The sequence below is a fragment of the Electrophorus electricus genome, chromosome 23 (genome assembly GCF_041902795.1).
Source record: "Electrophorus electricus isolate QZ-2024a chromosome 23, ASM4190279v1, whole genome shotgun sequence".
NCBI lineage: Eukaryota > Metazoa > Chordata > Actinopteri > Gymnotiformes > Gymnotidae > Electrophorus > Electrophorus electricus.
In genome coordinates, this window is record NC_137519.1 from 12720212 (window position 1) to 12741877 (window position 21666).

At 40.7% G+C, this 21666-nt stretch overlaps 2 protein-coding genes across 3 annotated transcripts; one reads left to right on the top strand and one right to left on the bottom strand.

The window, feature by feature from the left end:
• The first annotated feature begins 14108 nt into the window (after positions 1-14108).
• On the top strand, positions 14109-17466 carry terb2 (telomere repeat binding bouquet formation protein 2). Of its 2 annotated transcripts, none has more exons than XM_081706462.1 (7): positions 14109-14396; positions 14658-14739; positions 14839-14978; positions 15081-15139; positions 15239-15324; positions 16679-16767; positions 17121-17466. In XM_081706462.1, coding segments are annotated over exons 1-7 (585 nt in total). In that variant the 5' UTR covers positions 14109-14395; the 3' UTR covers positions 17249-17466. The 2 variants fall into 2 exon arrangements, with proteins under 2 accessions (XP_081562588.1, XP_026864738.2); XM_027008937.3 differs by having other exon boundaries at positions 14110-14462; positions 17121-17464.
• Positions 17467-18421: 955 nt separating this feature from the next.
• cnep1r1 (CTD nuclear envelope phosphatase 1 regulatory subunit 1) lies at positions 18422-21355 on the bottom strand. The gene is made up of 6 exons (XM_027008939.3): positions 21281-21355; positions 19806-19877; positions 19496-19569; positions 19292-19401; positions 18943-18997; positions 18422-18849 (listed from the first exon to the last, which is right to left on the bottom strand). Exons 1-6 carry the CDS (start codon positions 21303-21305, stop codon positions 18808-18810), a joined length of 378 nt encoding a protein of 125 aa, XP_026864740.1. The 5' UTR covers positions 21306-21355; the 3' UTR covers positions 18422-18807.
• Positions 21356-21666: the final 311 nt, after the last annotated feature.

Genomic DNA, 21666 nt, shown 5'->3' on the forward strand with positions numbered 1-21666 from the left:
TGCTATGATTTCTAGGCTAGTAAGATTCTCATTTTTTTCTGGCAGTTTAGGGAATATGGGGATCTTAGTGCTAATTTTGGACTGATATGAATCTCTAGTGTCTCTGATGGTCTCTCTCTCTCTCTCCCTCCCTCTCTACCTCTTCCACAATTCTAAAAACCACACAATAAATGTGACCAAGAATTTAAATGAAACAAAATATTTTAGTTGTCAGCATTTTCATTTGCATGTAACATTGATGCCGTTATGTGTAAATGTGTAGCTTCCTGTTGTCATCTAGACCCTTCGTCACTTTTATATGCACATCTCTAAATACCTCCCCCTCCCGCCATTACACGCTTGCTCACTCACACACACACTCACACACACACACACACACACACACTCACACACACACACACACACACACACACACACACACAAACACACATACACACACACGCCACTCCTGTCAGTCTTCTTCCTATTTCCACTTACCAAGAAATGAAAACATATTAGCATGTGCTGGAATCCTATAACGTAGTTTCTCCCCTGGCATTCACCTCATCAGCTCTTCCATTCTTGAATGGTCGGTCATTCTGCCCTTGCCTGCTGTTTACCTCCACCTGGCTCTTGTTTATATACTAATTAATAGACTCATATATATATATATATATATATATATATATATATATATATATATATATATATATATAGAGTCCCCTCGTTGTCTCTGGAGTGTAAAGCATTTCTGCTTGTTACTTGTTGGTATTTGCCTTTGCTGTTCTGCATTCTGGTTTTCAGCCACAGAATTTTCAATACAAACTCTCTGCCCATGTAAAATTGATTGCTAGGAATTCCCTGCTATGAATGATAGCATCTCTGACTCCTGCATGTTACCAGTCATCCATAGGTGGTGTGTTCCTAGTGACACCAAGAGACACAGTGACCTGAAAATCATTAAACTCATCTAATGGTGGAGCACTCAATTAGAAATCACCAAGGTTTTCATGACTATTTTTCAAGATCTCCTGCAGCTTCATAAATGTTCAGCATGTTCATTTACTGTGTTGGTTGAGGGTCAGCCACAGCATGGGAGACTGAGAAAGCCGCTCTAGACTGCCTTTGGGGGGGGGGGGGGGGGGGGACATTATAGGAATAACTGTTAACTGAAGTAAAACTGAAACAAAGGTGCTTTAAAAATTAATGGAGAATGCCCTGAAAAATGTCATATTTAGGCTCTGGGTTTCTTGGCAGCTAATGTTCCTTTGGTGCATAAACATCTGAGAGGAAATGGAGCTCTACTGGAGTTTATGAAATGCAAAGGAGAGGAAATCAACCGTCTCCCAACACCTCTCGTATGGATGAGCCTGTATTCATTCCTGTGGCACCTTCACATGCACAAGCCACACAGGGTCCAAGCTGATGCTGTTTCCATGGTGACAGGAGAGGGGTTTTTCTTCTTTTCCAGTGGGGTTATGGAAATTCCCCATGGCAGGTTCAGCTGAGCCCTGCCTGGTCCCTAGGTGCAGTTCCTTGCAGGAGGGTGTGTGTGTGTGTGTGTGTGTGTGTTTGTAGCTGTGAGGTCAGGCATGTTACTCTGTGTCATCGAGTGAGTGATGGGGTGGAGATTTGTGTGGTCACTCAGTGTGATTGCATGGAAGGCATATCCATCTGGGAGGATGTCAAGAGTTCCGCTGTTGCCATGGCACCAGAACATGGTGCGCACCCAGGCGTTTCAGTGAGGCTGAAGGCTCAACACGAACCTCTCAAAACGAGCAATCCTTCTCCCTCTCTTTCTCTTTCTCTCTTTTGGTTTTCTTCCCCTTCTCCTCCTCAACCCCTACCTCGTTCTCCGTCTCTCTCCTTCCTTCCTCTGCCTTTCCTTCCCTCCCTCACTGTACAAGAAAAACAGTAATAATTGCCGCACATGATCACCAAGTGCCGTCCCACAACAGCAGCCACCCGCGCAGTGCTGAGAAGACACCATGTACCAGTTTCTCTTCGCAGCAGAACTGTAGTGAACCGTACACTCGTGGTCCATATTGATGTAACAGTTTGTCTACCCTGGGTCAAGCCACAGTAGTGTAAAAGTGAAGCCCAGTAAATTTACGCTCTGGATCAAACCAGAGACACCTCAGGCAGTACATCAGAGCACATGCCTGTGAGGAACTGTATCAAAGAATCAAGATAATCATCTGTCAGCTTTCTTAAGATGTATTACACACTAATTCTCGAGATGCCCAGATTGGGACAACTGTTACATAACCATAAGTACTAAATCACTAAACACACACACACACACACACACACACACACACACACACACACACACACACACACAGAAAGACCTTGCTCTCAACTCTAGTTGTGTCAAAGCTTGAGTGAAATAGGCTGTAGCATACAGTAAGAACACAGGCTCTGAAATGGAGACAGATCCTCAGTCTATTTATACACTTGAAAAGGAACAGGCTAAGGGGAAATGGTGTCAGGCAGGCACAAGCGAGCGTGGCACCTTTAGGACACTGAACTCTACATCCTAAAGACTGGGTAAGGGTGTTAATAGATGACGTTTAGTAAACTTATCAGTAACATGATTGATGGAACATTTAAAATTTTTAAATTGGTATTAACTGATAAAGAAGATAATAAAGAAGATGCTCTCTAAAGAAGATGTCTAAAAAGAATCAAGAACCTGTGTGTGTGTATGTGCGAGTGTGTGTGTGTGTGTGTGTGTGTGTGTTTGTGTGTGTGTGTGTGTGTGTGTGTGTGTGTGTGTGTGTATGTGTGTGTGTGAATTTATTTATTTTTGTGTATTTGTGTGTATGAATATACATCATTGCTGCTGGATATGAATTAGTGCCAGTTTGGGCACCGGAAAGGACTGAATGTATTTCTATTGTGTGTGTGTCAGAAGAGTGAGATGAAAGGGGTAAATTTCTGCTGTACCGGGCACTTCTGCATGCCCCGGTCAAGGTCAGCCAATCAGGCATGAGCCAGAGCCTGTGGAGGACGAAACCTGAACCAGCATCACAACACAGCATGGCACAAACCACACACACACACACACACACACACACACACACACACACACTAATCTGCCTGTTTGCATTTCAACTCAGCATGGCCCAAAGCACATCTACACACAGACATACACACCATCACATGCACAAATACTATATACTAACAAAAAGACCCACACCTGTCCCAAACCACAACATGACCAAAGCATACACAAATAAGTCTCCACTTTATTAGCCACATGTTTTTAGAAACACCCTATTATATATGCACAGTAAATACTTCAAACCAAATGTATTGCCATGTACAATTTGTGTTAGTCATCCTCCAACTCAGAGAATCAGAACCAAAGAACTGGACTTTATAAAATCATACCTCCTTATAAAACCTAACTGTGCTTGGCTTCTGATCCAGGGTCAGCACTTGCCTTGCCATCCTATATTGTACATGTTGATACAGAATCTGAGGGAACGTATGCTGGATCAAAACCTTTGGTCAGAGAAGTGGGTAGGCGACGCAGCATGGGTCAGTATGGGCAGTGCATCAAGGCAGGGGATGGGGTCAGAGACCTGTGGGGGACCTCTAGGCTTGGTTTCTCCCAAACCAGTCGAATCGTCCAAGACTGCATTACGCCCACTACACTAGCATGATTCAGCATTGCCTAAGTGCCCTGCTATAACACCTCAGTACCCTGCTATAACACCTCAGTACCCTGCTATAACACCTCAGTACTCTTCTATAACACCTCAGTGCCATGATATAACACCTTAGTGCCCTGCTATATCACCTCAGTACCCTGCTATAACACCTCAGTACCCTGCTATAACACCTCAGTACTCTTCTATAACACCTCAGTGCCATGATATAACACCTTAGTGCCCTGCTATATCACCTCAGTGCCCTGCTATAACACCTCAGTACCCTGCTATAACACCTCAGTACTCTTCTATAACACCTCAGTGCCATGATATAACACCTTAGTGCCCTGCTATATCACCTCAGTGCCCTGCTATATCACCTCAGTACCCTGCTATAACACCTCAGTACTCTGCTATAACACCTCATTGCCCTGCTGTCACCTCAGTACCCTGATATAACACCTCAGTGCCCTGCTATATCACCTCAGTACCCTGCTATATCACCTCAGTACCCTGCTATAACACCTCAGTACTCTTCTATAACACCTCAGTGCCATGATATAACACCTTAGTGCCCTGCTATATCACCTCAGTGCCCTGCTATATCACCTCAGTACCCTGCTATAACACCTCAGTGCCCTGCTATAACCCCTCAGTACCCCGCTATAACACCTCAGTGCCATGATATAACACCTTAGTGCCCTGCTATATCACCTCAGTGCCCTGCTATATCACCTCAGTACCCTGCTATAACACCTCAGTACTCTTCTATAACACCTCAGTGCCCTGATAAAACACCTCAGTGCCCTGCTATATCACCTCTGTACCCTGATATAACACTTCGTCTCCCTCGAGGGCAAGGCCAGGTTGTAAGCGGAGGAGTGAGTGAGTGAGCAGCTGTTTTATGTCAAATCAATGTGGCTTATTAAAAGCCTCTAAGACTCAACCCCAGGCACACGGGAGCCATTGACACTCTACTTACACTCCTCACAATCAAAGGCTCAGGAAAGCTGAGAAGAATTAAGCAAAGAAGGACAAGCTCCCATTAGTGATTACTTCTACTGTGTTCAGTGGGAGATGTAAATCTCTAATCCATAAGAGAAGAGCCTTCTGAGAGACCAAATTCTGAGCTTGCTCAAACACACTACTGGTTTAGTGGAACGTGTGGTGGCCCGAGTGCCGCAGGGTGAGGGGCAGGGCGCACAGACTCCAGCGACTGGGATGTACATTTATTTACATAAAGGACACAATGGCACTCACACTTACTACAAACAAGGAACATGAAACGGTTAACGTTAAACAGACACGAGAAACAAGAATACACCTTACATTGACACGTTACATTCACACATTACGCCAACAATAACCAACATTCTTTACACTTTGACACGGGTTTATATACATTTAAATGAACGAGGTGCAGGTGTGGTTACAGACAAAACAGCCCTCCTACTGCACGTGGCGAGCCAAACCACGTAACCCGGGGGAGGCGAGCGTTCCGTTACACTTGGAATGCAACTGATCTGAACCATTCGAAAGTATTTAACATTTCAGATGCCTATCAATATCCTGCTAATATATTTAAAAGTAAAATTTATTCAATGGATTCAATATTGACAGTGGTATTGGCAGTAGTGTCATTATGCCTAGTTCCTTATTTACAGTTTTGTAGCCGCTTTAGTCACTGTACACAGAGGAAACATAGTTTTGACATCCAGACGCAGTGAAATACTCAACTAGGCTGATTTGTTGTGTCAGTGTATACTGAAAGTTATCTCGTAAGGTCATTTAAGCTACTACATAAGGTTCAACAAAATTCTGCATTACTGCATGAATGTCCTTAAATAAACTAGATAAGAGATTTAGCTGGTGCTCTCTAGAGCGGAATCAAACCTGTTTCCCATGTTATATGCTGTTATATGATATTAGCATTAAGCTAATACATGTTTTTGCCTTCCATTTAAATGTCATGCTAAAATTACTATTACATTTTTCTTCCCCAAATGTTTTTAGTAAAACTCCTAAAGAATCCTAAAAATAACAAAAATGAACAATTTCAGTCTACTTAAGTGTCATAGAACGCGCGCCTCCCGCGAGTCACGTGGTTGGCCCACCACGTGCCGTGGGAGGAGCTCTGTTTTTTTTTTTGTGACCACACGTGCACACTTGCACCAGGTTAGTGTTTTGTGTATATAAACCCATGTTGTGAAGTGCAGTGCTGTCGGTCTTTGAAATGTTTGCCTCTGTGTATGGTTGCCCTTGTTCACGCTAGTATGTAGATGTTCACCGTTTATGTCATGTGTGAGTGCCGTTGTTGTTTTTTTTGTTTTATATTAATAAATGTCTGTCCACGTAGGAGTCTGTGCGTCCAGCCCCTTGCCCTGCGGCACTCGGGCCGTTACATTAAGTATTAGGCCCATAAAGATTGCTTATTTTTTATTCGAACAACTTTTTTAAACTTGTTATCAGTGTACTAACATTAAACAGTAGCATCAAGCACTTGCAACCCTACATTTCTATTAGCATTCTGTTCTGTTATTCTGTTCCACTGTATTACCATTCTATAGCTCTGCTGTGATATGCACAAAACCCCAGGAGACTCACCCCTGCTTGTCCTTTCCTATAGACAAAGACAAAAGAGCACAGCAACAATAAAATACAGTAGGTGTGATTATTGAAAAGCGTTTACACAGGACATTAAACAGTATCCAAAGTAAACATGTTTGACATAGTAAACATAATAAATAAAGTGGCCAAAGGTGGTGAAGCGGTGTGGTGTATTCAGATTGAAACAGTATAAGTACAAATGTGACACTACAGTACAGCATAGTCTAACAGTACACGAACAAGGAAGTACACATTAGCGCCTACTGTGGTCGGAAATAGGACATGCAAGTGTATAACTGCACAAAGGAATGTCCACATAATACAATGATAGGAGCATGCAAAGTGATTTAGTACATGTTGAACCATTTGAGTGCTTGGGCAGCAACATGTAGGCTGCCTGACTCTGAAACATGGGCGGCCTTACTGTGAAACATGTGGGCTGCCTTACTCTGAAACATGTGGGTTGCTTTACTATGAAACATGTGGGTTCCCTTACTGTGAAACATGTGCGCTGCCTTACTCTGAAACATGTGGACTGCCTTACTCTGAAACACGTGGGATGCTTTACTGTGAAACGTGGGATCCCTGACTCTGAAACACGTGAGTTGCCTTACTGTGAAACATGTGTTACTTTACTGTGAAACATGTGAGTTGCTTCACTCTGAATCATGTGAATTGTTTTACTCTGAATCTCCTGTGAGTTGCTTTACTCTGAATCATGCGCGCTATCTTACTGTGAAACATGTGGGTTGCTTTACTCTGAATCATGTGAGCTAACTTACTCTGTCAAATATTATGTACCAGTATTGTGAGTTGTGTGTCAATGATGTTTTAAAATGTTAAGTTAAATATACTGTATGTGCTCCTCAAATAGTGTTATTTAGGATTTTACTTGAGGGTGTATGATCAGTATGTTTGATGAGAAGAATTTGTCTTAAAGAATAATAATACAATTAAACATCTGAACACACTCTTAAAATTGCCCGTACTTAAAGTGAGATTTTTTTCTATTATGTACACCAATAACTCCTGTGCAAGAAATATGATGAGACTAGCTAGCTTTGGTCTTACTTGGTATCAGACTGAAAAGAAAATCAGTGGTATTGATTGGCCCTTGCCTACTATCCTGCTGGGCTTGTACTTCCTTGATCTTTGTTTACATTTCTGCGAAGTCTCTCCATCTAAAGGCAGATGCATAGTGCCTAGCTTGTAGGTGGTGTGACAGGAGCCCTGCCCCCTGATCCATGCCAGGATCATGTTGAAATGTTTTTACATTTCACATTTAAATTTACATTACAGTGTTCGGCAGATTCCCTTGTCCAGAGCGATTTTGCAAAACACAATCAGACACATATCCTCATGGGATGATATATAGGTCAGTGTTAAGAATACTATCAGGCTAAAACTGCTTTTAAAGTTTTAAAGCTGCTGAATATTTAGCATAGAGAAGCCACCAGAACTGTCCACCTCTACAGTCTTTCACTGATTTGTGTTGTGGTATGAGCTATTGGGATGTAAAAACAGTTTTGCTTTTAACACTAGTCAACAGTGATGTTGCTTCCTGCAAAGGAAATCCTGTTTATTATGAATTTTTGTATGCTGAATCCAAATATATTTTCAGAATTTCTCTATCACCAATAGTTTTTTTCACTATACTCATATGTCATTAATGTCCAGTATGGAAAATCAGTATCCAGGAAAGTATAGCCCCTCTGTGTAGTCAGACAACTGCTGGACACTGAAGGCAGATGCTCCTGAGCCCAACTATTGGCAAAAAATTATATACTGTACATTTTAGAAGTACATTAGTACACATTTAAGTATAATAGCAGTAATAGCCTTATTTATATTTATAATTTATGCAAAACTTACACACTTAAGAATAATATGGGAGAGAAAAATTCTAAAAACAGATCAAAATTCAGCATAAAACAAAGTATATATAAGGTCCACCTATTTTAGTTTGGGAAGCATATAAAAGTGCAAATGTTGTTGTCCTGTGTAATGGGAAACACAAGCAGTGCTAATTCAGTCCATGTTCCAGGAAGCCTCGCTGGACCAAGCCTTAGATACACATGACAGTACTATGAGGAGTAAGATCAGGTGCATGTGTGTTTGGACAAGGAGCCCCCCCCCCCACCCAGACACAGACCTACACAAGTGAAAGCAGATGCAGTATGGGTTACTGATTGACTACCTCTTAGCTAGGGACAGGAAGAGACATTATGTTGTGCCAGAGCTGAGTAATTGATTCTCACGACACACTTATATTTTGTGTTAGGAGAAATATCCATTTATCTAGATCTAGCAAAGGCATTCAAATGGTCTGATAATTGCAATAATGACTGATTGGTGTTAGTTTAAAATAACTGAAATAATATCTTAATACTTTAATTATTCTCATTATTAAAATTTAAATATATATTTTAGACTTATGTTAGTTTAAATTGATTAAATAAGCATTCTTTGTTAGTTCTTCCCAAATCATCGCAATGTCCATATTCAGTCCATACTAGTCATCAGAGAGATGATGTCCTCAAACTGCCTCACTCTATCCGTGAATAGACAGACAGACAGACAGACAGACAGACACACACACACACACACACACACACACACACACACACACACTTTTTCAGCCGGCTTTAGGCACAGGCTAAGGGTGACTTTGCGTCCTCTGCCACCTCATCTAAAGTGGTCACCAGTGCACCCTGTAATCTTGCTCTCACAGGCCAACTGCTCCGACCAGCCAGAGCCTCTCACACGATCCACACTCATCCTGACAAGAACCTCCAGCCCCACAGCGCAAGGACTAGACAGACTGCACTAGCTGCTGTTAAGTATATCAGGGCAACTGCCTGCCCAGTTCCATTTTCCAAGTACAGACAGCAAGTTTTGCATTACGCATGACTGATCTTAAAAGTGAATTTTGCTACAAAATTGAAGACACATTTAAGATGCATTAGGCCTAAATAAATCTTTAAAATGTGATGCCAACTACGGCTAAAACAGTGCAAGTGTTTAAATCCATTTTGAGGTTACTCACTACCATTTCCTTTGCAGAGGTTTACAATGAATGATAAGGATAAGAAACCAAATGCATATTTAAATACATGTTCAGATGTTTTAATGAAATACTATTTCATCTTCATAATCAATGACTGAAGTATGTCAGGCACATTAACCAATAAACTGTTATCTTTTAATAAATGTTCACAATAAAAGTGGTTTAAATAATGAATTATTTAGTAACCAGGCCCATTAGGGTAGATTTCAAGCTTGGTTGTGAAAATATAGTCTCCTTGAAGAGAACAGACATCTCTGGAAAGCTGCAGTCATGCCTCCTTGTCACTTGAATTGCTTTGTCCCGCTTGTGATGGCAGTACAGATGTTAGCGCCTTACTGAGAGCTGTACACGTGTTAGAATCACCCTCACTTTCCCACACAATCTCACCCACGATTTAAAATAGAACATTTACTTTGGTGCTCTGCCAAAGCTGAGAGTTTGAGCTGGGCTGAGTTACAGCAGAGAAGAAGGCAGGTGAAAGAGACGATGACACTTCAAAGGTGATGGGGGGGGGGGGGAAATCTCACAGTAGCATTAATTTAGAGACACCTGCAATGAAAGAGGCTGCTTTGAAGCTGTTGGGTGAGCTAAGCGGAGACAGGCGCCGACAGACGCTCCAGAAAGACCCGCCGTTGCATTTCCATTTGAAACATGGAGCCAGTTTGCCCCGTCAACCCAGTAAGCCCATGCGCTCGGATGGAGAGTAACTGCAGGTTCCTGTGGCATGACTAACCTATCCTACAGCCCTGGCTCTGCTCACCCTAACAGGCTTCACTGAGCTCTTATTTAGATCATGACAGGTGCCTGAAGTTACACTTAGCAGATTTAGACTCTAAGATAATCAAGGAGGAACCAGGAGACCAAAGCAGCTCCAATATAAAAGACGTCTGATGTAAGATCACGACAAACACAGGCCCAAAAATAGCTCTACTGTCACGTCTCTGCATCCTCCCCCCTCTGTACCAGGCTGTAAGCATTTGGCTTTACCGACCAACTAACCGTCAGCTTTCCTGCCCCAGCCCCGCCTCCTCGCCCAGCTCTGCCTCATCAGCACCACATACACCTGTTCTGCTTCATGAACTTATTTAGACAGCAACGTTGATTTCAAACTGCAAGGTCTTGTGTGCCTCACTGGGTTTCTGTGTCAAGCATTGTTTGTCTGAACCCTTGTAGTTGTTTTAGTTTCATTGTGAGTTACTGACCCGCTTTAAAGTTTTGTTCTGCCCTCATAACCTGTGCCATTATCAGGAATGAAACATCCATGCTAACAGTGATTTGGTCTGAGGTTTGTCAGCCAATCACATCAACCCCATTTCCTTCAGCAAAACAGTTTAGCATATACTAAATGATTTTGTAAAACCTGGACTCCCACAGCCAGGAAATCAAATACAAAGACGGAGGCAGGATAAATCTGCCTCAGAAATATCCTAAAAATGTATAACCGTAAATTATCTTTATTTGGTACATCTAATGTATATAAGCTTCTTGTAGCTATAGAGTTACAACAATTTGTAACCCATTGTTTATCCTGCAGTCTTTCTTGTTATCTTCCAGCCTGTTAATCGGTGGTCAGTTTCTAATCACAGACATGCAGATGTTTCAAATGAATAAATCATTCTAATAAAGTGAAGAGCTTGAGTTCTTAGTCCATTTCTGTCTATGCTATATCATGTTTCACTAAGTTAAGAAAGAGACAGTAATAGACTCCAAAAGGTGCTCAAAAAGTTGAGCACAGGAGGCTCTGGTGTCACTAATCCGAGTACCGGCCACCCGAAAAACTCACAGCTGCAACCTCATGTTCTGGTAGCAGGCTTCAAGAGACTGCCTGTTCTACTAACAGTCAGCTGCTCTTCCTTCTGGTCCGACAACTGCCTGAGCTGTGAAGAAGCATGCCACAGAATATGGAAAATAATTTCTTCCTATGACCCGACCTTAATCTCTCAGCTGTCATCGTCCGCAGCCCCAAGCGCACACACCAGGACATCTTTCAGGCCGTTTAGTTTTACAGAGAGCCAGGAACATATACAGCCAAATACAGAATAGCACAATGATGAAATGATCTATTATGTGTGAGAGTTCTGAAACAATCCCATAATAATATATATTTGCCCTTGAGGAATCTTACAAGGACACGCAGAGAACATGACGTGCATGTGGGTGTATGTTGGCTGCCATATTCTGAAAGCCAAATTCTGTTTAGAGTAACAGTACTTATAACTCTCTGCCTGTCTATGTTGTATATATTTTTGATATTCTGTAGAGTCACTGTAAGACTTGGTTTGTGTGAGTTCAAAGGCAGATATGGTCCACTGATCTAAAACAATCAGGTTATGGCACAACAGCAGGAGCACAAGGAATAAAAATATATATTTTCTAAGGTGATAAAAAATGTCTAACGAGAAAAAAATCTCATCCCCTCCTCATAACATGACCACACATGGAAGCCCACACACACACTCTCACTCCCTCTCTCTCTCACAAGAACAAAAATAAGTAGTTTAAAATGTCATTTGTTATGAACAGGCCTAGTCTCTTTAAATTTCACTTTGGCAGAAAAATGCTTAAGAGCATGCATATCGAGAATCCACTTAAAACAATCATGATGTCTCTCTGGTGAGACTGCGGTTTGTGCCGAAGACACTGGTTCTGATATGCCACTGCACCTTCACACCGGAGGAAAAGGCTGGAAATCTGCATGTCATTCATTTTAAGGATTTTTGTTAACATTGCGTAGGAACATGAATTTCAATTATTCAGAATACAGACAGTATCAAGATCTCTGATCTTCTAAGTGCGAGAGCACTCACAAGAGTGGTTGTGCCTTTTATTGATTGTCTCTATCATTTAAGCAGAACAGATATTTTCCTGATGAATCCATTAATGAAATAACTCCCAGGGTAATATAGTACCGACAGTACATTTGCAGCTGAATAATTAAGCCAGATTTCCCTTATGCTATTACTGTTTCATACATTTTATTAAAAGATGTTCTTTTTAAAGTAATCTGAGACTGTTTATACTGTTAAACGTTTTAAGGTTAATGTTAGCTCTGTGATAGAAGAACATGTCCTGGATATTAAAGTTCTACTTGGACTCTTCATAATGCAGATTGCTCAGCAAAGCATGGCCACTCAAGCACCCAGCATGCATCTTGCTGTCCCTCTGCCCAGCAGTCATGGGTTTTTAAATGGCCCTACCTGGATATAAACAACAGAGCTGCATGAAACTGCTGCTCTCGTCTCTCTAGAACTAGGAGGCGATTCAGTGCTGGTGCTGTGCCCACGGCAACCAGCACTAAGCGAAGCCGTCTGTGTCGGCACGTCTCCCGTGGATCAGAGGTAATGAAGTGCTTTGTTACGCTTCACGCTCTGCTGTGGCCCAAAGCCCTTGGTGATGTACATATAGTCCGGGTTCGGTGGAGTACCGTGCACCGCCACTGAAGGTGCGAATTCACTTGGTCGTTTGCATGCAAATGGATACTTCTGTGCATTGCAAAACCCAAGCTGTCATGAGACATCACTGGCATGTAACATTGCTCTCACTTGACATCACTCTCCCAGTCTGTTTTCTCATCTTCTTATGCAAGTGGGCCACATTTGTTGATTCGTTGAACCCTCTTATGGTTTGATTCACAAAGTTATGAACTCAAAGTGTTAAAGAATAACTACAGGCACAATTAATAATGGAATGCACAAATCGGTGTATGGTTAGTACAGTGCATCCAAATCAGTTTTATTACTTTGTTTACAAATTGGTCCCTGTATCTCTTAATAGTAGGTTACAGCATCTGAGTTGAATATCAATATAGGGGAGTTTTTATATCTTGTAATCACAAAATCTGTAAAAATTACTTAAATTGGCATGACACTGTCAAGACATCAATGCAGAATTCTGAGCCACTTTGATATGCTTTGATATGCAATGTGCAGCTGTCGAGAAGTACTAGTGTATTGTGAAGATATGGGGCCTTTGTAGTGCCTCAATTATTCTGAACCAAGACACAGCTAAATAGGAATACTGTACTGTATAACCAACTTCTATTTTTCCCTGAGTAGTGAGGGAATTGCAATTACCAGGAGTAATAACTATGGCTGTACCAGTAATAGCCACTATGATCCTTTTGGAACATTTATTGGTTACAAATGACAATTCTTCATGATGACCACTTTACAAATTCAAACTGTAATATCTTTATCTGAGTCTCTGCTGAATAATTAAAATGGATTTTCCAGTATCAGCTTGAAGCACTCGTAACTCATTACTGGCGAGGTAAGTCTCAAGCGCCCAGAACTCAAAACCATCTCTTATTTTAATTTAAACACGACGTTAGCGCCATCTAAAGGACTTCAGTGTGTATTACAGCAATCTACCACACTACCACACTGGGGCTGTAGTTGAGAATTTTACGATATGACGATTTAATCCGATTTGACGTGGACACTACTTTAACATTTTAATACTCCTATTCCCAATTTGACATGGACACTACTTTAACACTTTAATATCCCCAATCAGGGGCTAGATCCTGTTTTGGGGACCCAACAGCGTTAGCCCCAACGTTAAACTGCAGTCTGAAAGGATCAGTAATCCTGCTCCGACAGTGAAGGCCAGCGCAACATCTCAAGAAAAGACGATTTGTTGAAACATCTCGTCTCAACCGTCTACAACTGAGTCGTTAGTGTAAAAGGTGCCTCTACATAAATAAAGACTTTAAAAACTGAAATAAAGATAATAAATAAAGACAGCATTAGCCTCATGTGCTAGTCCTGTCTCTGAGGGGACGCTGGGTGGCGCGAGTTTATAATCTAGTCAACTGTTCCACCAGATTTTCCTCTTTTAGCCGCTAACTAGCGAGAGCGACGTGTTTCTCTCCTGTAATATTTTAAAAATAATCAACTTGCTGTGGTTTGAAGTAAATCCAGCTCTAATACATCCTATTTGATTTTTTTGTTGGTATAGTTTAGTATCCTAGCTAACGCTATCTTTGCTAGCATGGCGATCGGAAAATGAATCCCTTGACGAAATGAACTGTTGAAAGCCAACACAATAGGACTTGATAACAGATGTAGATCCATTCCTAACAAGTATGTTTAAAAACAAAACAGCTTGGTTCTCAATTAGTGTAAGGACAGATATTTCCACTTTTTGGGGTAAGTTACTATCATTGGAGTCAGACAGCTAGGGTTAGCGTTAGCTACATAGCTGAACTATCCAGCAAATAAGTTAGATTGTAGAATTGTAATTTTAAACACATTCGTAAATACGTAATTTCTTAGTAAGGCTCAGATATCATGTTGTATTGTGAATTAGCTAACGCTACATTTCAAAACAACTAAAACTTTCAGTGTCTCATGGTGGTGGTATCTCCAGCTGGAGGGCAGCCGATTACCTCTTCAGTGACGACGCCTCCTGTCCTGACACAGAAAGGTAACGTTGGTGTATTTATTAACATCTTAATCATCTTCAGAATTTATGAAAGTGATCAGAAGTATGTTTTATTGTTTATTATAAGTATGCTTGTTTTAGGATACACACTAGCGAGGACTATGCGATGGACAGAGCCACAGTGTTCCACAGCGCCTACCTCACGACATGTAAACTACGAGGGAGCGCAAGATCAGTGCCACTTGGTCACTATCTGCTGCCTCCACTATCTATTCAGAGAGGTAACCTGCGATGCACCTTTACTGTGGGGCATTTCAGATTTGCGAGCATCATGTCTTATGTTTAACCCGATAACGTTTGAACTGATGGTGACTTCTGTTTAGAGATAAAATCTATGATTGGAAGATTCATTTGGGAGCAGAATGAGCTATCAAGAGAGGCTGTGAGTATACTTCTGTATATTCATTTTCATTACTTTTATTTAGTCTATTTCATGTTTTTAGATTTTTATTTAAAATGTGTTTCCTTTAATGATTTACAGATGCCACATGGAAATGGAAGCGATCAGCAGTTGTGGAACTTTCAACCTACTGATAGACAAAGTCTAATGAACAAGGGAAAGATAAGGTATTTATTGCATTGCAAGTCTTTATTGCATGGCTCTTTGACATATCTTGATGTCCAAAATACATTTATAGCATTTAACTGACACTTTTATCCAAAGTGACTTACAATTATGACTGAGTACAACTTGAGCGTTAAGGGTCTTGCTCAGGGGCCCAACAGTGGCAACTTGGCAGTAACAAGGCTTGAACCAGCAACCTTCCAATTACAAATCAAGTCAAGTACCTTAACCACTGAGCTACCACTGCCCACAAGTCACTTTCTTCATTGATGGTGGTAGCTATTGGTAAAGAGAGCATACCTCTACATGCCAGGAGGTTCATCCTAGTCAGGAGGTTCATCCTAGTGAGGTAATAAAATTATATTGTAAGCAGAAAAATAGGGATGGTCCAGAATAAACTGGTTTCATGCAGGAAAGGTCTCTGTAGGCTTCAGCGTAAATCCTCAGGAGGCTTCTGACAGGCCTCTAGGGGCCTCAGTTGAAGGGATAGCCTTGGTTCAGCGGAACAGCCCTGCCAAGTACTGGAAGAAATAATGTGGACATCACCAGAAGAACCAATATGGGCAGCCTGTGATATAGAATATGATTGCCTTTAAAAAAATAAATAGAAGTAGTTCAGGATGAACTTAATAGTACCAAGAACCGGTTGGTATTGAATATCAATTGAATATAAGTACTGAATATCAATTTGCATACATTGAATAATGTATGGTTTGGAGAACAATAGTGGAACCTGGCCAAGTTTTTATGAAAAAATTAAAACCTATAAAAGGTATGCCCACCTGAGACTGTGAGATAATGCCTTGTTTGTAACATTGCGCTCAGTATAAAGATGGGACCAGCTTTTCTCTTCAATTAATTCTAGAGTCTGCATCTTTATTTCTATTTAGTGTGTATTGAATAAACAGTCTTGAATTTAGGAAGATCTAGGAACGACACTAGCATGTGGCTACTACCATTAGGTCCTCGAGAAAGGCCCAATACAGCCATGCCCCACTCCAGTCCTGGAAGGAAACAGCAGCCCACTTTAATGCAAGGGTGCAGAGGCCCCACTGCCCTGGAGTTTTACATTTCCCTTGCTGTAGCATGCTTGAAACTCTGCAGAGCCGTGGGGCCCCACAACCAGTTGAAAACCCATGGTTTAGTGTTTTCTCAGATTGACTAAACCTTAATCTTATCAGATAATTAACAAGGCCTTGAGTTAATTATGGTGTGTCACAGAAGGGTAAACACTAAATTCTACAGGGCTGTGGTCTTCCATGATCTGAATTTGACAGAGGCATTGCATTGTGCTTTTAAAAGTCACTTTGTATCGGAGATATCAACTAAATTACAACATGTAAATGTGTCTCTTAGCCAGGAGAACTGCATGAAAATATCACCACCAAGAGAAGAGTCAGGCTGTTGTGAGGTTCAGCTCTATCCTGTAAACAACATGGATTCAGGTATCTATTTAACACTTGTTTAATCACAATGTTTATTTGGAACATAATTTAGAGAAATATAATAATATAGTAAAAACACTTTAATAATAGTAAAAGTGCACATTTTCCACTGGAGGGGACAATCCAGTTTGGAGACATCACATCCTGCACAGTTGTAATCAAAACATAATCTAACATACATGGATATGCTTTTCTTACCTGGACTAAGTAATCCAGAGCAATAATGCCTTTTACCTATCTTGGGTGTATTTGTAGCTGTAATGGGCATTACAAAACTGACCTGATCTTGAATTTAACGTCTAGGCCTAAGATTATTAGATTGCAACTGATTCTGTTTGGCTTTGTTTTTGTAGGATATGTGCATATTGACCAGCTAAAAAAATACTCAGGGGAACTGCATGATTTCTTTCCCACCTGCTTGGGTTGTTCCATCTCTACATCTCACAGTAGGAGACATCCTTATCAACACAACGAAAGATAACAATTGTAACATATTTTCATTTATTAAGAAAGTTAAAAAAAAACAATCATTTTGAGGCTAGAAATACAAACAGAAAGAAGGGACAAAGGATACAAGATCCAGTAAAGAAACACACTGCATAACCTTGGATAGCCTTTTACTTAATGATGTTCTTCACTTAATGCTACTTCATCTCATAACACTGTCTAAGCCATGTGAAAAATAATAAAGAATAAATAGTTGTAGTGTCATATTTAATTTATATATAACAATGTTATTTATTACAGTGTTGGAAAATAAGTAAAAATATCCAAATGACCCAATCCTGAGACTGTGTGTTGGCTTATGACATCACAAGTGTTACTAGTTTTTGTCGTCATTAACTTGGCTATTAGTTGTTACCATAAACTGGAACATTCTTCATTATTCATTGATCAGAATCAAATATCTGATGAAATAACAATCTCAAATGGCAAACATATTTGCAGTGTAGCTTTGAATTCACTAACAGTGGGGGGGGGGGGTAAACATACACATTTTATGAAATGCAGTTTGTAGCTTTGATACTGTGAGACTTCTACTGCTAGCATTACCAAAAATAGTTGAGCTGCTGTAATTCTTTTAAAGCCAAGGACTGTAACTCCCACTAACAAACTAATAAGCCTAATCTAATTTAATTAATCTATCGGCAGACACCAACATAATTTACCTCTATTTAATTAATATATCTAAAATAAATGAAAGTGACTATGTTTTGTCTTTGTGGCTGTGTGATCATACATAGAATATGCATGTTAACTGCCATGAAATGTAGATTAGTTAACATTATGGGAGAAGGTGTGTTCAATTTGGACCTGGTGTACATCACATCATCACAATGACTATTCCATTCGAAAGGCGTCAATCATACAGGACCACATCACGATGAAATTCATTTTGGAATACTAACAAAGTACTGACCAAAAACTATTTGTATGCGGAAAAGCAGCAAATCATGTTTCAAGTCTACGATTTCAAATTACGCATTCATGCGTAAAATCAACCTCAGGCAAATGTATCTCCAACTAAGCACCTGCATTTCTGTATCTCTAAAGATGTTTTAGTTTAGCACATCATATGTATGGTATAACACCCATTTATCTTCCAAAAAAGATTTCTCATTCAGATGTGTCAAGTTCTTCAAACAAAGGCATCTGTGTTTTAGTATTTATTGTGTGTTCAACAGTTTGCATAAAAAGTACAACATTGCACATTGATGTCTAAAATAAGAGAATGGCATTAGAAATAAAGACAGCAAACTCTCTTTGACAAAGTAAAACTCCTACCTACCAGGGAGTATGCATATACAGGGGCAGCTTCTAAAATGGCACCAACTGTGATTTTCTCCCAAATGTTTCTTATTCAGCTCTGGCTCTTCATTCACCTGTCACAGTGGTGAAATACAGGTCCTGTTCAAGAGACTGTTTTTCGGTTCTGGATCTTGATTTTTTCCTGGTAATCTCCTCTCAGGCTGCAAGGGTCTTGATACTGAAGTGATCCACATGGTGGTCAATACGATATTCCCTGTTGTCTACGAGTTGCTACTGGATGTGAGGCCGTGGCTTTAGAATAAGCTTCCCTGTCTAAAACAAAGCACAGAGAAGCTGCTGTCAGTACACTAGTACCTTATTTTCATCATTAATAATGGCAAGCAGTTTAAAGATTCCCCCACTTACATCATCACAGGACATGTTGTATTCTGCGAGCACAGTCCGGCACCGTGCAGCAATACTGAAACGGAGTCAAGGCTGGGAAGAGCCATGGCGGAATAGAACTCATAAGACTGAAATACTTTAAAAAGATACTCGGATACAAAGTTTTACTTTTGATGCAACTGTTATCCTTAACCTGAGTACAAACCTCAGCTCAGCCCTTTGGCAATCTTATGAATGCATGATGGTTACTATGTAAAAATAAAGCTAAACATCATAATATTGTGGCTATCTTCTAGGTCTTTTTAGACCAAAAACTAGCTCAAATGGTTACATGAAATATTACTAGCTTATGTCACATGAATAAGGATACATTGATGGCGCAACAACGCGCTTGTGTATTCCAGCAAAGAACAGGCCAATGAGAGTGACGCAGCTGATGGTGAAAAACGGATGATTCCATAAAGATGAGAAGAAGGACACCTGTGTAGAAGATATAAAATGCTCATCTCTGCCAGGATCAGGGAAGAGAGCACACATACGATATCTCAACATCATGAAGCAACTTGTCTCTCACCTTCTGTGTATCTGGGTCTATTAACCAGTTCCATGCTCCGGTTGCTGTACATACTGACACCACAATCAAAATCACTGTTTAGAACAAAACGACAATGAGCACAGTGTGAGGTTAGTAGACTCCATCTGCATTCTTCCAGGTAAGATAGACTAAATTAGATGCATATCTGTCATTCCACCAATAATCAACACTCACCACACTGACATTAACGGTGGTAAGCAACATCAAGATTTAAAAGACAACTTTGAATCCAAAATTGCTCTCTAGTTACTGACTGGAAAAAAAAAAAAGAATCTAGAATATGACTTACTTCGCCACCGGCCAGTGGCTGGCTGCAGACAGGACACATACTCAGTCAATCTCCTTTCAAAAGCCTTCAGATCTACAGAATAAGAGAGCAATGTTGCTCAAAGACCTTTTTGCATGATAAATTTAGAGAGTAGAAATGTCGCATCTTGTTTCTCATATGTGATGGATTTTTTAAAACATCAGACATTATGTTAATGAGACTGTATAAATGGGCAAATATAATAGCAATGTCAGTAAGCAGAAGGCTTCGAATAGTCCAGTTATTGGGGGGATGAGGGGACGTGGCCCCCTGCCGGAAAATTCTCTCTCACTACTCATATATTGTGTTAAGATGGGTGGTGCGAACGGTGTCCTAACCAACAATTCCTGCACACACTACTCATATAATGTGTTAGGTTAGACTGTCTAAATGAGTGTATATAATAGCATAAACTTGTCCATACTGGTATTGAAACATCTGGTTAGATATGCTGCCTAAAATGCAAATAATAATTTTTGTGACCTTTGAGACCACAGGTTACACATCTTGCAAAATATGCAGAGATACAGGTAGATTACATGCTTCAGTCTACTAAAATACTAAAGCTTATCAGTATCCCAAGCACGAGACCAAAGTAACATAGAAGCAGATGAACAACAAAGGTGAATGTTCCACATTGGCCAAGTCAAAGTCTAACTCTAATAGATCATCTGTGGCACTATTTGGAAGTTGCAGTGCACAAGCATTATTTAACTCAACCAAATACTACACTGAAAGGATTGGGTATTTATCCAACCTATTTGTTTATTTATTAAGAGCTGCCAACAAATAATAAATTTTGACAGTGGGAAAAAAGTCTGATGAGTTTTAAGGGGGCTAAATACCTTACAAGGGACTGTACGACATGATTAGACTTTTGTAAGCAATCATGACTCAACCTCGTTTAAAGGAAGTCTTGGACCGAATCATAGAAATCAGTGGCACGTTATATGATCCCCATTAGACATGTTTTCCAAGCACAGCTGTCTGATAAACCCGTACGTGAATACATCATTGTATGCCTCCATGTTATAGTTTTCTGAGTCCTCGGACTACTTCATACACTTGTGATTTTTTTATCCGGTGTGACTGTTGTTACACCGTTGTACGCGAAGCAAGGACAACCCACTGTGTGATAAACAGGCAGCGTTAACGTTAGTTGCTATTCTTAACGCAAGACAGCGAATGACAACAGGAAAATGCACGGCGTTTTACAAGCAGAAAGCAGAAACGCGCTCGCCGACCCCACGCAGCTCCATTTTAGACGCAGAGGGACATCACCAGCTAAAGCGCTGTAACTGTGAGCCAGGCCAGCTGCTGTGAGAATTTTCCTGGCTAGGTGTCAAGTGTCATCGCAAAATGTGGTTTGCTACTTTGAACAAACGGTGACAGCAGAAATGCACGGTGCTATTTTAAAATACGCATCTCAGTACGAGCGGTAATAAACAAACAAATACCTTCCGCTTGTTCTAGAGAGTTCATCGCGTTTCTCCAAGAGCTTCTGTTTCCGCCGCCAAGGCCTTGCAGGTCACGTGGCGGCGCGGAAGCTGTTTTCATTGGCCCAAAGTGAATTGCGTCACGTTTTAAAGGGCCGCGAGTGCACAGTGCATCTGCACAAACATGCGAGAAACCACGGCATCCTCTGTAGCGCAATGTTTTATACATGAAGCGATTCTAGGAAAGTAATGGGTGCTAAGCGGATATTCAATTAAACATAACCAGCCGTTGTAGAAAACGCTGACTCTATTATAATATGTATGACTGGTGAGGAACAGCAGAAACTTGTGACACTGGCATGTTACTGGGCTAAATGGAGGCAAATGTGTTTGCAGGTTGCCTTAAT

What these genes read in the sequence shown, in the direction of transcription:
- terb2 (XM_027008937.3), top strand. Translation starts at nt 14,399, where the DNA reads ATGTTTAAAAACAAAACAGCTTGGTTCTCAATTAGTGTAAGGACAGAT. An exon ending in AGATATTTCCACTTTTTGGG is followed by an intron (nt 14,463 to 14,657) that starts GTAAGTTACTAT and finishes TAAAACTTTCAG; the next exon opens with TGTCTCATGGTGGTGGTATC. An exon ending in ATGAACAAGGGAAAGATAAG is followed by an intron (nt 15,325 to 16,678) that starts GTATTTATTGCA and finishes TGTGTCTCTTAG; the next exon opens with CCAGGAGAACTGCATGAAAA.
- cnep1r1 (XM_027008939.3), bottom strand. Translation starts at nt 21,305, where the DNA reads ATGAACTCTCTAGAACAAGCGGAAG. An exon ending in AGCCACTGGCCGGTGGCGAA is followed by an intron (nt 19,570 to 19,805) that starts GTAAGTCATATT and finishes TGTTCTAAACAG; the next exon opens with TGATTTTGATTGTGGTGTCA. An exon ending in TAGACCCAGATACACAGAAG is followed by an intron (nt 19,402 to 19,495) that starts GTGAGAGACAAG and finishes TCTTCTACACAG; the next exon opens with GTGTCCTTCTTCTCATCTTT.